Source organism: Drosophila simulans, chromosome 2L, assembly GCF_016746395.2.
Source record: "Drosophila simulans strain w501 chromosome 2L, Prin_Dsim_3.1, whole genome shotgun sequence".
In the NCBI taxonomy this organism is placed as follows: domain Eukaryota; kingdom Metazoa; phylum Arthropoda; class Insecta; order Diptera; family Drosophilidae; genus Drosophila; species Drosophila simulans.
Window position 1 is genome coordinate 23,806,420 of NC_052520.2, and position 15,859 is coordinate 23,822,278.

General features: G+C 43.8%; 1 protein-coding gene across 1 annotated transcript in view; it reads left to right on the plus strand.

Annotated features, from left to right (window-relative positions):
* Positions 1–10,372, plus strand: part of LOC123327380 — a 29,040-nt gene extending 18,668 nt beyond the window's left edge. The window contains exons 2-5 of the mRNA XM_044923763.1: positions 5,809–7,018; positions 7,101–7,911; positions 7,968–8,475; positions 8,536–10,372. Of these exons, the coding sequence (XP_044779698.1) occupies positions 5,809–7,018; positions 7,101–7,911; positions 7,968–8,475; positions 8,536–10,372 (4,366 nt within the window). The remainder of the gene's footprint in view (positions 1–5,808; positions 7,019–7,100; positions 7,912–7,967; positions 8,476–8,535) is intronic.
* The last annotated feature ends 5,487 nt before the right edge of the window (positions 10,373–15,859 follow it).

Here is a 15,859-nt window from a genome sequence, read left to right on the forward strand (position 1 = left end):
TGCAGTGAACGCAGTTCCCCTATCAGAGATAATCCGTAAAGGATTTCCAAAATTAGTAGCCTGACGCTCTAGACACCTTATAACTTCCTCTGCTCCTGTGCTACGGGTGGGATACAACCATACAAATTTCGAAAAACCGTCAACTATAGCTAAATGTGGTTGTAGCGCTTGCTCGTCATCTCCATTGGCCCAACATGGTCAATGTGATACGTATAACGGTCTATCTCCCTTTTCAATCGGGGTCAAGAAACTTCTTTCTTCCAGCTTTCGAATTAAATATAATACACTCCACACAACTATCCACAACACGAACAACCTTTTCTTTAAGTTTTGTTATGAAGTAAGATTTCTCAATAAATCTTGCGTTTTCTTGCAGCAAAATGTCCTTGCTTATGAGCAATCGTAATTATTTCATTTTCCATCTGCGACGGTACAACAAAAGCTCGCGATTAGGATCTTTAAAAAAGTATTTGATTTTCTATATAAAATCTTCATACCCTTTATTTCTACAAGGCTTCTCACTACTTTCGTCCATTTCATCGAGTAATTGTGCTTGTTTCAAGCGATGTACAACAGTATCGCTCAGCATAAAACACGATACTTACTCAACCATCAACATGTCTCATTTCTCGTCCCTGAGCGATGTTCTATTTGATAATCAAAGTCTTGAAGGTATAATGCCACCTAGCTACCCTCAAAGGAACGTCCTTCTTTTTCATCGTCATAGTGAACGCGTTGCAGTCAGTCACAATCTTAAATTTCAAACCCAACACATACACACGCCACTTCATTAATGCACCGATAACTGCAAGAACCTCAAGCTCATAAGAATGATACTTTTCTTCGCATTGGTTAGTCTTACGACTCATGTATTGAACCAGATGAAACAAACAATCTTCTGGGTCTTTTTGTAATAATACACCACCGAAACCATATTTTGTATCGATTTCCGTTTCAAATTTAGGATTGTACAATTTCAATACGGGATTAGAAGTTAAGGCTACTTTCAACTGTTCAAACGCTACCTTCTGCAGCACATCAAATTTAAACTTAGTATTTTGCCTTAAAAGGTCCGACAAAGGCTTAGCAGTCACTGCAAAATCTTTAACAAATCTACGAAAATACGACGTCAATCCTAAGAATCTTTGAACACCTTTTTTATCATTTGGCAACGGAAAATTAACGATAGCACTTGTCTTCTCTCCAGAAGGCTTAATAGTACCACACTCAACTATATACCCCAAAAAGTTTACTTTATTTTGCAACACCTGACATTTCGACCAATTTATTTTTAATCCATTTTCACTGGCAACACTTAACACCTTCCCCAGCTTTACCAATCCTTCACACACTGGGCACAATCACATCGTCCATGTATACTACTACATCTCCACTGTTGATTAGTTCCCTTAAGACTGCCATTATGAATCGAGTAAAAACTGCAGGTGAGTTTGTAATACCAAAGGGCACATACAGAAATTCGTACTGTCCCTTTTGTGTTATAAAGGAGATATATTTCTGGTATTCCAACTCAACGGGCACATGAAAGAAACCGTTAGTTAAATCCAAAGTCGTATACACCAAAGCACTCTGAAGCTTTTCGATAACAACGTCAACCTGCGGCATTGGAAAGTGATCATGAAATATCTTTTCTTTTAATTTCCGATAGTCACAACACAATCGTTTTTTCTCATTCTTTTTCGAAACAAGCACCACTGGTGATGCGTATTCCTACACACTCGTCTTTATAATCTTGTCTCGCAACTATTCCTGAACTTGATCATCCACAATCTTTTGTTCACACTCCGCCAAACGTCTTGGTTGTTGGAATACTGGTAAATCATCGGTTAACAGTATTTTAATCTTCACTGGTGTCGAACAATTTCGAATTGGCTTAGACTTAAAGCTTTTTCTTTTTGCACACTACTCAAATGTGATAAATCAACCTCATCAAATATGTCAGCCTGCTCCATCCCCAACATGCACATACTTTTGAATTCAACAAACAACTCAGCACATGATCATTTGTCCAATGGCTGGATTCTCTGATTCTCAACCTTTTTTTGGTTTACAATTCGACTGATAAACTCTGTGCCACCTTTGGTTACTTTCATATCAACGCTGCTTAAGATTTTTCTTCCTAAAATCGAATCAAAACCCATATCCTCATCAGGAACTACGTGAAATTCAACTTGCATGTCTATACCATCTACCTCAACCGAAATTGCAAAGCTACCGAATGTAAGCACCTGGCTATCACCTATGCCAGTCAAACACTTCGCTAAGCCTGTCGTCAACTTATTTCTGCCCAACTTAGTATAAACACTTCTGCGTATAGGACAAAGGTCAGCACCTGTATCAACTAATCCTTGGAACATCATTGACTTATACTGCACAGTTTTCAACTCTAATCCTGAAGGAGTGAAAATGCTTAATGGCTTTAACTCTTCCTTCCTATCTTGTACGACATTTGTATTTTGATCCTGCCTAACTTTTCCATCTATTTTACACTCTGATGCGCGATGTCCTGGTTGGTTACACTTAAAACAAACAAAATCTTTCTTCCTACAATCTTTTAGCAAATGGGTATCATCACCGCACTTAAAACATTTACGTGTCTTGTTGTCACTGTTAATCTTCTTGGACTCAGAACTCTGCTTATCAACGAATGATCCAGGCTTGTTTAATGGCTTGCTTGAACTACAAACCTTTTTGTAAACATCCAAACTAAGTTTTAGTTCTTTTAATGTTTTTGCTTGATACAGCACTACTTTGTTTGCAGGGGAATCCTGAATGCCACTAATGAAATAATCTGTAATACTCTCATCTTCAAGCTTTGCTGGCTTAGCTATTTCCATCATTGCGTACAAGAATTCATGTAAACTCTCATTTTTTTCTTTTGCCGTCTATTTAATCTTCGATGTATTTCTGCTGATGAGACTTTAACTTCAAACTCATCTAGCAATACAGTTTTCAATATTTCCCAACTTCGAATGTTTTGTTGACTTTTGACAAACGATCTAGCAGCACCTCAGCAGCACTAACATTTGTAATTGGTTCCACTGAACTGTACTCCCACATTCTTTTAGCTCATTTATCCACTGATCAACATCAACACTACCTATAGTACCTGAGAATTCAGAAATACTACCTTCGACGTCTTTTAGAGTAAACCATATTTTCATTTGTCATCATTGGTGCAGTTGCTACTGACTCATCGTCCGAAATGTTTTGTTGTTCATTGTTTAATCTGTAGTGAGCAAGGAGCCGCTGTTGCAGCATGCTTTTAGTACCACTTGTCTGCAAATTTAACTCAGACAGCTTATTTCGTAGGTCATCAACGCGCAACGCAAGAATTTGAATCCGATCCATTCTAAATAATATAAAATTTATCAGTTCAAAATTCTTAATACGAAATAAAATCAACTGTATATTCTTTGCGTCAAGCTGCAAAACTACTTAACATACCCTCTCTTTAAAGTTTTCAAAACTACTTAACCAACTCTGTTAAATCTATGTTAACAGCAAACGATACAAAACTTGCCGCGTCGTTTTCTCCTCTTCGTTGTCCTCGCCTCTTTCGTTCCTACAGCCTCGCCTCTTTCTCTGTTGCTTCGTCTCTCTCGTCGCTGTTGCCGCTCGATCGCCTTCGTATATGTGGCGGCATATTTCGTTGCGCCGTTATTTTTCTTCTGCTTCCTCTGCCACTGAAGCGACCGTCGTTTTTCTGATTGCTTCACCGTTCTTCTTCTCCTGATACACCGTAACCGTCGTTTTGCCGTTCTTCTTCTATTGTCTGCTTGCAAATTCTACGGCGTGGCCTTCAACTATTGGACACCGCCGTTGCTCTTTGAATAAACACAGCGTCTCCAACACCTTTGGCTGCTGCCGTTTTCTTCAATAGCCTGCTTGCAATTTCTACGGCGTGGCCTTCAACTATTGGTCACCGCCGTTGCACTTTTGAATAAACACAGCGTCTCCAACACCTTTGGCTGCTGCCGTTTTTCTTCGAGCACTAGATACGGAATCTCCAACACCTTTCGGCCTCCGTCTTCTGAAGTCTTCCAATGGACACTGCGTCACAAACGCCTTTTGCTCGCCGTCGTCGATTGACTTCCAATTGCTTCAGCTTCACCGCGACTCCTTTTGCGTCGTTGTCGTTTTCCTTTTAATCGATGCGGCGTCACGTTCTGTGTCGTTCGCACTCATTAAATTCGCACTTATGCGTACACAACTTGGGCCTTCTCGGACGAGCCCCCAAATTGTAGTAAGTTTCTATTATATTGTGTTACTTTATTATGTTTGATGACAATAGTTTTTGCTTATTATATTTTAATTGTTTGATGACAATTGTTTGGCTCTAGTTGCGTAAGTATATAGCGCGATTGAAAAACTTGCGACTGCTCTCGTTCACCATTCTACTCCAAGTCCCCTCTTTGTTCTTTTCGTTAATAAGCGTTGCCACTGCGCGTTACTCTCTTGCTCTCTGTGTTATCGATCATTTTAGTTCGCTGATCTGGTTCATTTCCCACATAAATGGCTACACATTTAAACTGTGGTACGACCACATCCAAACAGATGAGCCCTAGGCTACCAATGATTGCCCAAGGTCGTTTAACCCAGAGGAAACCCCTCTACAAACACCAAAAAAGAAGAAAACCCTCCTGAAAATTAAGCGGAAACCCCACTGTTTGGGAACGAGACACCCTGTATACGCGAACAAGTCACCCTTTATCTTTATTTACATTCTTATTTGTCTGCAGCTTCAGCGGAGCTTATCAGCGGAATCAATGTAAGCATCGCACCGCTGTAATTGTCCGCGAGCTTGCCCAGTACTTTTCCAAACTTCTAACTCCCTTCTAACTGTAACTTGTTTACGTCTTATGCTAGACTAATCGTATGGCGTGATTACAGCCAAAGCTGAATTCAGTCACAATTTTGATCTGCGAGAAACGTACGCATCGGTGTCGAAATAATTAATATTAAGTGTCTGAACTCAACCAATAAATTAAAATTAACAGTAACACTGGCGGTTTTATTTATAAACATAAAAATTGGTCCTTCGAGAGCCGGATAACCGGAAGTGCGTTTCTTTCGGGCATTTGATTTTGATTATTGGCCTTTTGGCAAACGATGATCTATAGATTCCTACATCGTGTAGAATCGTTCCCTTCTTTCGACCACCATGCGGAGTGTGATTCAACAACGGGGCTTCTGCAAAAGCCAAATTACTCGTGCGCATAATAATGCCTTAAAATTTGTTGATGACATTCAATCAGTGCAAACAATAGTTGTCCGCCTGGCGCAACTACAGGAAAATTATTTGCGGTTCGTACGGCTCTCGGAAGAGCTGTATGCATTTAAATCGGAAGCCGATTGGGAGAACCCTGACGAGGATTTTGACGCATATGAGGACAAACATTATGCTACACATGCTATTCTCAGCAATACTTTGGAGGAGTTGAGACGGGATGTCACCTCAAACAGTATTGATGTCACAGTTCAAGCCGCAGGCACATCCCAGAGAAGTCATGTCGATTTTCAGTTCGAGAGAATTAAACTTCCGACTTTTTCTGGAAATTATGAGGACTGGAAACATTTTTCGGACATGTTTATTGGATCGATTGCTTCCAATTCGAGCCTGACGGATTGCCAACGATTTCATTATTTAAAATCGTACCTTGCCGGAGACGCGCTTGCATTAGTTAAACATATTCCAGTTACTAATGACAACTATCGGGAAGCATGGGAGCGGCTGGAACAGCGATATAACAAACAATCGCTAATTATTCGATCGTTCTTAAACAGTTTCATGAGCCTTCCGAGTGCTATAAATTCAAATATCGGCACAGTGCGGAAAATTGCCGATGGTGCAGACGAAGTTATTCGTGGTCTACGAGCTCTTAATTGCGAAGAGAGGGATCCCTGGCTAATTTTCATTTTACTTTCAAAATTAGATAGCGATACCCGCCAAGCCTGGGCTCAGTGCGCAGAATCCGAGGAAAAAGGTGTGACCATCAACCGATTCTTGAAATTTCTCACATCACGCTGCGATACGTTGGAGGCTTTTGAATTAACTCGATCAACCCAAGCTCGACGCGCAGCTACCACGCACCACGCAGACACGCATCCAAGACGGGAAGAGCCGAAGTGCACATCGTGCCAGCAGAATCACCAACTGTTTAAGTGTCCTCAATTCATCGCACTCGACATTGCATCTCGCCGAGACTTCCTCAAATCAAGAAAGCTCTGTTTCAATTGCCTCAGCCCGGCTCATATGGTGGGCAACTGTACATCGAGGCATACTTGTCGGATCTGCCGCCGCAAGCATCATACTTTGGTTCATGGCTCGTCGCAGCCAATTCAAAATGGCAACAACATTGACACAGCAAGTGTTGACAGCCGCGATCGACCAGCAGTCTCACATGCGGGATCTACAATTGGCCACAATCAACCGCTAGCTCGAGAAGGTCATCGCTTGGGAAGCGAGACTCCCGCGGAAAACAACTTTACGCATCATACTCTGGAGAATATTCCGGCGGCTGGTTCTCAGACTCTGTTGCCAACCATCCTTGCTGACGTCATCGACGCCTGGGGAAACACTACAACCTGCAGGCTGCTCCTGGACACTGGATCTACAATAACCTTGGCATCGGAATCATTTGTTCAGCGAATAGGCGTGCGTCGAACGCACGCACGGATTTCTATTCTCGGTCTCGCCGCCAACAGCGCGGGCGTTACCCGAGGACGCGCACATATCAAGCTGCGCTCTCGTCATTCGGGCCAAACTGTCGAATTGGTCTCGTTCATTCTCACCTCGCTGACGTCATCACTTCCTGCCCAAGTTATTGACACCTCATCCTCTACGTGGAGGCAAATCTGCGAGCTTCCTTTGGCAGACCCAACGTTCTGCACACCTGGAGCAATCGATGTCATTGTTGGATCGGATCAACTTTGGTCTCTATACACAGGAGATCGGAAACACTTTGGTAACGACTTTCCTATCGCTCTCAATACTGTATTTGGTTGGATTCTTGCAGGCTCTTACTCTGCATTCGATGATCACCCTACTTCTGCGGTTACTCATCACGCGGACCTAGGACGCCAGCGATCCCACAGAGCGTCATTTTGCTGCCACACACAAGCGCTCGACGGACGGGGTGTACGTCGTCGAGTATCCCTTCAAGGAGAAGGCACCGCCTATTGATTCGACCTTGCAACAGGCCATCAATCGCTTCTTCTCGCTGGAACGCAAATTTCGTCGGTATCCAGAATTGAAGCAGCAGTACGAAGCTTTCCTGGACGACTACTTGCAACGTGGACATATGGAACAACTGACCTCGGCTCAGGTTGAAGAGTCCCCAGACACCTGCTTCTATTTGCCGCACCACGCTGTCATCAAACTGGACAGTCTGACTACCAAATGTCGTGTAGTTTTTGATGGATCAGGAAAGGACAGCTCTGGAGTATCGCTCAATGACAGACTACATATTGGTCCACCGATTCAACGCGATCTTTTTGGCGTTTGTCTACGCTTCCGGCAGCACCAATATGTTTTATGTGCAGATGTCGAAAAGATGTTTCGAGGCATTAAAGTCTTTAAGCCACACACCAATTTTCAGCGCATTGTTTGGCGCACGACTGAGAATGAACCTCTGCTTCATTTTCGCCTGCTGACGGTTACCTACGGATTGGCACCGTCACCATTTCTGGCTGTTCGAGTTCTAAAGCAACTTGCCGACGATCATGGCCATGAATACCCTGCAGCAGCTCACGCTCTTCTGCACGATGCCTATGTGGACGATATCCCTACAGGCGCCAACACATTCGAGGAGCTTATGATTCTCAAGGACGAGCTTATAGCCCTCTTGGATAAGGGAAAATTCAAGCTACGCAAATGGAGCTCTAATAGTTGGCGTCTTCTGAAATCATTACCAGAGGAAGATAGATGTTTTGAACCTATCCAGCTCCTCAACAAATCAGCTGCGGATTCACCTGTCAAAGTTCTTGGTATCCAATGGAACCCTGGGAAGGACGTCCTGTATCTCAACCTAAAGGGATGCGATGCGACCATTTCTCCGACGAAAAGGAACTCTTGTCTCAGCTATCAAGAATTTATGATCCGCTTGGACTGGTAGCGCCGGTCACAGTTCTACTCAAGCTAATCTTCCAAGAAAGCTGGACAAGTGTCCTGCAGTGGGACGACCCCATACCTGAAAGTCTACGTACGCGCTGGAGAGCCTTAGTAGAGGATTTGCCAGCACTTACGCAATGCCAAGTACCACGGTATATTGCGTCACCATTTCGAGATGTTCAACTACACGGATTCGCCGACGCATCCTCGCACGCCTACGGTGCGGTAGTTTACGCTCGAGTTGCAGTTGGATGCAGCTTTCAAGTAACTCTGGTTGCCGCCAAAACACGGGTGGCCCCGATCAAGCCCGTATCAATTCCACGTTTGGAGCTAAACGCTGCGTTACTTCTATCTCGATTGCTTTCTATTGTCAAAACATCACTAACAATTCCTCTTTTCAGCACGAGCTGCTGGACAGATTCAGAAATTGTGCTACACTGGCTTTCAGCTCCCCCTCGACGGTGGAACACCTACGTCTGCAACCGAACTTCTGAGATATTGAGCGACTTTCCCCGTAGCTGCTGGAACCATGTTCGCACGGAAGACAATCCTGCAGATTGTGCTTCCCGAGGACTTCATCCGTCAAAGCTTCTGGAGCATCGACTGTGGTGGAAAGGTCCGTCCTGGCTGGCCACACCCACCTCTGAGTGGCCACCTTCTACAAGCAAGTTCAGCGTATCTTCAAGTTTCGATGTCAACACCGAAGAACGAGCCATAAAGCCCACGACTCTACATAACTTTCCTGATGAAAGTATACACGAGTTCCTCATCCACAAATTCTCAACCTGGACGCGTCTTATAAGGGTATCTAGCTACTGTCATCGCTTTATTCACACTCTTCGATCCCATCATAGGAATTCGGCACCATTCCTTACGTCTGAAGAGTTGCTGGACGCACAGCGCCGACTTATTCGACATGTGCAACAAAAATCCTTTGCCAGAGAATATGAGCAGCTAGAGAATCGACGCCAGCTTAACGCTAAATCGCATCTTATCCGGTTTTCTCCGTTTCTGGATGATTATGGAGTAATGCGAGTCGGTGGGAGAATCGAGCAATCTACACTCAACTATAACGCCAAGCACCCGATTCTGATACCTAAAGATACTCCACTAGCTGGACTCCTGGTTCGACATTTTCATGTCTCCTATCTGCACACTGGAGTTGATGCAACGTTCACCAATCTTCGTCAGCAGTACTGGATTCTGGGAGCCCGCAATCTCGTCAGAAAGGCAGTCTTCCAATGCAAATCCTGTTTTCTTCAACGAAAGGGCACAAGCAACCAGATCATGGGAGAGCTACCAATTCCTCGAGTTCAAGCTAGCCGCTGCTTTCAACACACAGGGCTGGACTACGCTGGACCGATCGCAATCAAGGAATCAAAGGGAAGAACTCCACGCATCGGAAAGGCATGGTTTTCTATTTTCGTGTGCCTCACTACAAAGGCACTTCACATCGAGGTTGTTAGTGAGCTAACTACACAGGCTTTCATCGCAGCCTTTCAACGATTCATTGCCCGCCGAGCGAAGCCTACTGACCTGTATTCGGATAATGGAACAACATTTCATGGAGGCAAGCAAACTTTGGATGACATGAGACGTCTGGCCATTCAACAAGCCAAAGATGAGGAATTAGCAGGATTCTTTGCCAATGAAGGGATTTCTTGGCACTTTATACCCCCGTCTGCTCCACATTTTGGAGGGATGTGGGAAGCTGGAGTTCGCTCAATTAAACTCCATATGAAACGAATACTTGGATCAAAGGCTTTAACGTTTGAGGAGCTCTCTACTGTCCTGACCCAAATTGAAGCTATCCTGAATTCACGCCCGCTGTGCCCAACTGGGGATAATTCTTTGGATCCACTGACGCCTGCTCATTTTTTGACTGGATCTCCGTATACTGCATTGCCTGAACCCTGTCGTCTGGATATGCAAGTCAATCGATTGGAGAGGTGGAATCAGCTGCAAGCCATGGTTCAAGGCTTTTGGAAAAGGTGGCATATGGAATACCTGACATCTCTTCATGAGCGGACAAAGTGGCATCTGGAAACCGAGAATCTGAAGATCGACACACTGGTAGTACTCAAGGAGCCCAATCTACCGCCCTCTAAATGGATTCTTGGCCGCATCACAGCAGTGCACGCAGGAATCGACAACAAGGTCCGAGTCGTTCCAGTGAAGACTGCTCACGGATTATACAAACGCCCAATTGCCAAAATCGCTGTACTGCCTCTCTGCTGAACAACCGTTCAGGGGGGCCGGTATGTTTGGGAACGAGACACCCTGTATACGCGAACAAGTCACCCTTTATCTTTATTTACATTCTTATTTGTCTGCAGCTTCAGCGGAGCTTATCAGCGGAATCAATGTAAGCATCGCACCGCTGTAATTGTCCGCGAGCTTGCCCAGTACTTTTCCAAACTTCTAACTCCCTTCTAACTGTAACTTGTTTACGTCTTATGCTAGACTAATCGTATGGCGTGATTACAGCCAAAGCTGAATTCAGTCACAATTTTGATCTGCGAGAAACGTACGCATCGGTGTCGAAATAATTAATATTAAGTGTCTGAACTTAACCAATAAATTAAAATTAACAGTAACACTGGCGGTTTTATTTATAAACACCCACTTAAAATCAGATGAGTCAAAGGTCTCCAATGAGTGCCCCAGGTCTAACCCAGAAGAGTCCAAGATTACCCATGAGTGTCCCAAGACTTCTAAATCTGAGGAAAATTCTCTTATTACCCCATACATAGAAGAAGCCCTTCTAGTAACATCCTCTATCTACGCCTTAGATTACGAGTTAAGAGAATCTATCGTATTCAGATTAGAACATCTAAATACAGAAGAAAGGGAGCAACTTTCCCACGTTTTTCTTGAATACCGTGATATTCAGTACAAAGAAGGTGCAACTTTGACCTTCACAAGTACGATTAAACATTCTGTTGGGTCATGCAGCCGCCAAAACTGTACAGTAGACTAATCACATTCTTTAATATTATAAGTCAAATTAATCAGTGGTAGCAGTTGCGATGCCCATAGTGCAAACCGCTGCTCTCGCACGCATTTATCTGTACGGCGCTCATTCCTTGTTTGTTGTTGTTAGCCACCTACGTTAAGCGTGGGCGCTGCATTTCGGCTGCCTGCCGCCAGTTGCCAATTCTTCGTGTTTCGGAAAAGACTAAACTTACGCTTTCGATTATCGCTATCGTAGAAGATAAAATTTCGCAAAATAAAAACTGTCGTTATAAAAGCAAACTTTCTTGGTTTTAGTATTCGCAACAGCTATTGAAAAAGCTCAATAGCTAAACATTTGGTGACCCCGACGTGATTTTGTTATTTGCATGCATTAATTAATGCACTTATCCGTTAATAAATAAATATAATATATTAAATCGCAATCGGTTGGACAAGTGAGTGAGATTTCGGTGATAGTGGCTGTGTTTAAGCGAGCTAGAATTGCATATATACATACATTGCTACATATATCGTTGCGTGCATTGACCCGCTTGCATTTTCGGCATCTATTTTGTGCTCATCTTCCGCTGAACCGAATCAAAGGCGATTTGTTGCTATGCCCGCTGAAGGTGAAAAAAACAGGGTGACCTTTTTAAAGCGCAAAGCCAATGCGCTGTTCAGCAGGTTGCAGAGGCTACAAACGTCGCTGTCTAATGAGACGCTAAGCGGATACGACGAACCCACTCTTACGGTGAGGCTGGAGCAGATTGATGAGCTGCAAAGTGCCTTCAATGTTCTGCATACAGAACTGGAGGAATTGGATTTCGACGAAATTGGCAGTGAAATGAGCGAGTCTTTTGATGAATTCATCGTTGAATTCAAGGCTAGTGTGCGCGCGGAAATAGCCAAACGCAATGTGCATTTCGCGCCGCACTCAACGCTTGCGGAAGGTATTGTGCCCCACCAGTGTAGCGGTCCTCAAACGCAGCCGCGGCCGAGGCCGATGCCGTTGCCGCCTGTGCAGCTGCCAACGTTTGGCGGAGGCTACGCAAACTGGGCGGATTTTTACTCCGTATTCACGAGCATAATCGACAGCCATCCGGACCTCTCCAACATTGAGAAATTTCAACATCTGCGGTCATGTTTGAGGGATTCAGCGCTGGAAACTATCCGATCATTGGAGATGTCAAACAGCAATTACGAAGCGGCTTTAGAGTTGCTTCAAAAAAGGTTTGATAATCGGCGTCTCGTTTTTCAGGCGCACATCACCGAGATTCTGGGTTTAAAGGTAGTACGGAATGGTTCAGTGGCATCGCTTCGGGAATTGTCGGACAAATTTAACGCTCACATGCGTGCGTTGAAGGGTTTGGGCACCACTGAGCAAATCGCTGGCTGCATCATAGTTCAAGTGCTGCTGCAAAAGCTGGATGCGGCGAGCCAAGCTAAGTGGGAGGAGCACTTGGAGGATCCGGTCATTGCCAACCTTATTCCGTCGTGGGAATCGATGGCTGCATTCCTGGATCAGCGATGTAGGACTTTGGAGGCCGTGGATTGCGCCATGGCAACCTATGCGCCAGGCGTTCAGGTGGACAGAAATCGTTCGACGCTAGTTGCTACCACCCAAAATTCTCTTGGTTGCATGCTGTGCCATAGTGCAGAGCATGCCATATATCATTGCCAGCAATTTAGAGACTTAGCGCCAGTAGATCGTCTGCGCGAGGCAAAGAGACTAGCACTATGCCTAAATTGCCTAAAGGCTGGTCATCAGCTACGGCAATGCAGCTCGAGCCGCTGCCGCACCTGTGGAATCAGGCATCATACGCTGCTCCATCTGGATGGTCGGCCTTCCTCGCAGCCACGTGTTCCGGTGTCTTCAAGCTCCCACACTGAGCCTTCTGCCCGCTTTCGAACTCTTCTACTCTAATTGCCCAGGATCTCGGTAGTGACCTTGTGCTGCTAGCCACTTAAACCGTTCTAGTGCAGAATCGATCGGGACTGTTCGTTCCCTGCAGTGCCTTGTTAGATTCTGGCTCTCAACTGCACTTGGTCACCTCTCGGTTTGCAAATCAATTGCAACTTAAGAGGTCGAGGTCGTCCGGCTCCGTCACTGGAATCGGGCATTCCAATTTCGCGACTGATGGATTCTCGGTAGAAATTGCGGTTCGGTCTGTCACTTCGGACTTCTCAACGAGCATAACAGCAGTTATCGCTCCCAATATCACGGATCGCCAGCCAAGTGCTAATGTGGACATTGGGGACTGGAAGATTCCAGAAAACCTGCAGCTCGCCGACCCGGAATTTCATAAAGCTCAGCGTGTTGACATGTTAATAGGAGCTAGCCTGTTTTATGAGCTGCTGTGCGTAGGTCAGATAAAGTTGTTGCCAGGACTGCCCCTGCTTCAAAAAACTCGCCTGGGCTGGGTTGTGTCTGGAGGCTGCGCGCGCCCTTGCGGTAGCGCCTTAATAGCTTCACGCGTTCCTTCTTCAGCCAGCAAGGAAAACATATTTGTGGAAAATAGGGTTGCTGCCATTCAGGAGCTGACAGATGTCACGGCTTGGCGTTACGTTCCAACAGCTTTAAATCCGGCTGACATCTTATCCAGAGGATCCCTGCCGTCTGAGCCTAGCGAATCGTCACTCTGGGCGCATGGACCCGCCTATCTTACGGAGCCTGCAAGAGATTGGCCAACAGCTGTTTGTCCTGACAAAACAATTATTTCGCATTACCATGAAAGCGATCTTCATGCCGAACCTCGAGCTCTTCTGGATGCAAGTCGATCCCAATATTGGCCTATTGGGGGGAGGAAGACGGTTACCAAGGCAGTGAACTAGCTGTGTCTGCTTCCCCTTGAGGACTCTGTTGGAAGCCAAGCTTCCAATGGGGGGAGATGTTGGGTCATGCAGCCGCCAAAACTGTGCAGTAGACTAATCATATTTTTAATATTATAAGTCAAATTAATCAGTGGTAGCAGTTGCGATGCCCATAGTGCAAACCGCTGCTCTCGCACGCATTTATCTGTACGGCGCTCATTCCTTGTTTGTTGTTGTTAGCCACCTACGTTAAGCTTGGGCGCTGCATTTCGGCTGCCTGCCCGCCAGTTGCCAATTCTTCGTGTTTCGGAAAAGACTAAACTTACGCTTTCGATTATCGCTTCGTAGAAGAATAACATTCGCAAAATAAAAACTGTCGTTATAAAAGCAAACTTTCTTTCGTTTTATTATCGCAACAGCTATTGAAAAAGCTCAATAGCTAAACACATTCTATTCATACAAAACACGAAGACCCTATCTATAAAAAACCATATAAATACCCCAAGCGTTTGATCAAGAAGTCAACAGGCAAATCAACGAAATGATACAACAAAAATAATTAGGAAATCTAAATCCCCCTATTGTTCTCCAATTTAAATTGTGCCAAAGAAAAGTGATGCTTCTGGTAAACCAAAATATCGATTAGTCATAGACTATCGTAGTCTCAATGAAATAACCATTGACGACAAATTCGATATTCCAGTAATGGACGAAATATTAGACAAGCTTGAACGCTGTTAATACTTACAACCATTGATCGAGCTAAAGGCTTCCATCAAATTCAAATGGACCAGCAATCAATATCCAAAACAGCATTTTCAACAAAACATGGACATTACGAATATACTCGTATGCCTTTTGGTCTGAAAAATGCACCAGCAACATTTCAACGCTGCATGAACAACCTTCTGAAGACTTGATTTATGTTTAGTTTATTTTGATGATATTATCATTTATTCCACTTCATTGGAAGAACACATAATGTCACTAAAAAGGGTATTTGATAAGCTAGATAGCTAATCTAAAATTGCAACTTGAAATGTGAATTTCTGAAGAAAGAAACAGAATTTCTCGGTCACATTATCACAACAGACGGTATAAAACCAAACCTAAAAAATAAATGCATTATTAATTTTCCTATTCCTAAAACCACAAAAGGAATAAAATCATTCCTTGGACTCTGCGGATTCTACCGCAAGTTCATTCCCAATTTCGCAAAAATAGCAGTAATTAACAAAAAAGATAATGGTTACATGTCCGCCTTCGAGAAACTAAAAGTACTCATCACGTCCGATCCAATCCTAATAACCCCAACTTCGAAAAGAAATTTTATGGCCTATAGCCATAGGTGCTAAACTCATCTGCTATGCAAACATAACATTAAACGAACACGAACTTAACTATTCGGCAAGAGAAAAAGAACTATTAGCTATAGTATGGGCAACAAAATATTTCAGTTTTACCTATTCGGTAGAAAGTTCGACATATTAAGCGAATAGGCTTGCACTTGTATGGCTAAGTAACATAAAAGACCCAATATGAAATTACAGAGATGGAAGATAAAACTTAACGAATACGATTATAATATTCAATATCTACCCGGTAAAGAAAATCATGTAGCTGACGCTCTATCTAGAGTCAATTCAGGAAAACTTCCTAGGAGAAGATGACCCAGCTTCCCTTCCCACAGCAGCTACTGTGCATAGTGCACAAAACGACACATATCAATAACAGAAAGACCTCTTAATTATTATAACAGACAATTCGAATTCATAAAAGACAATTTTGACGGCGTGCAAATAATAAAATATTTCTATAAAACCAGAACAAAAATCAGTTATAAAGAAGTGACTGATACCATTGCTAAGGATCAATTAAAGAATACTTCTGCACTAAGAAAAGTGTTATTTACTTCCTGATGAATCGACTTTCAAATATTTCAAAATGCGTATATTCAAA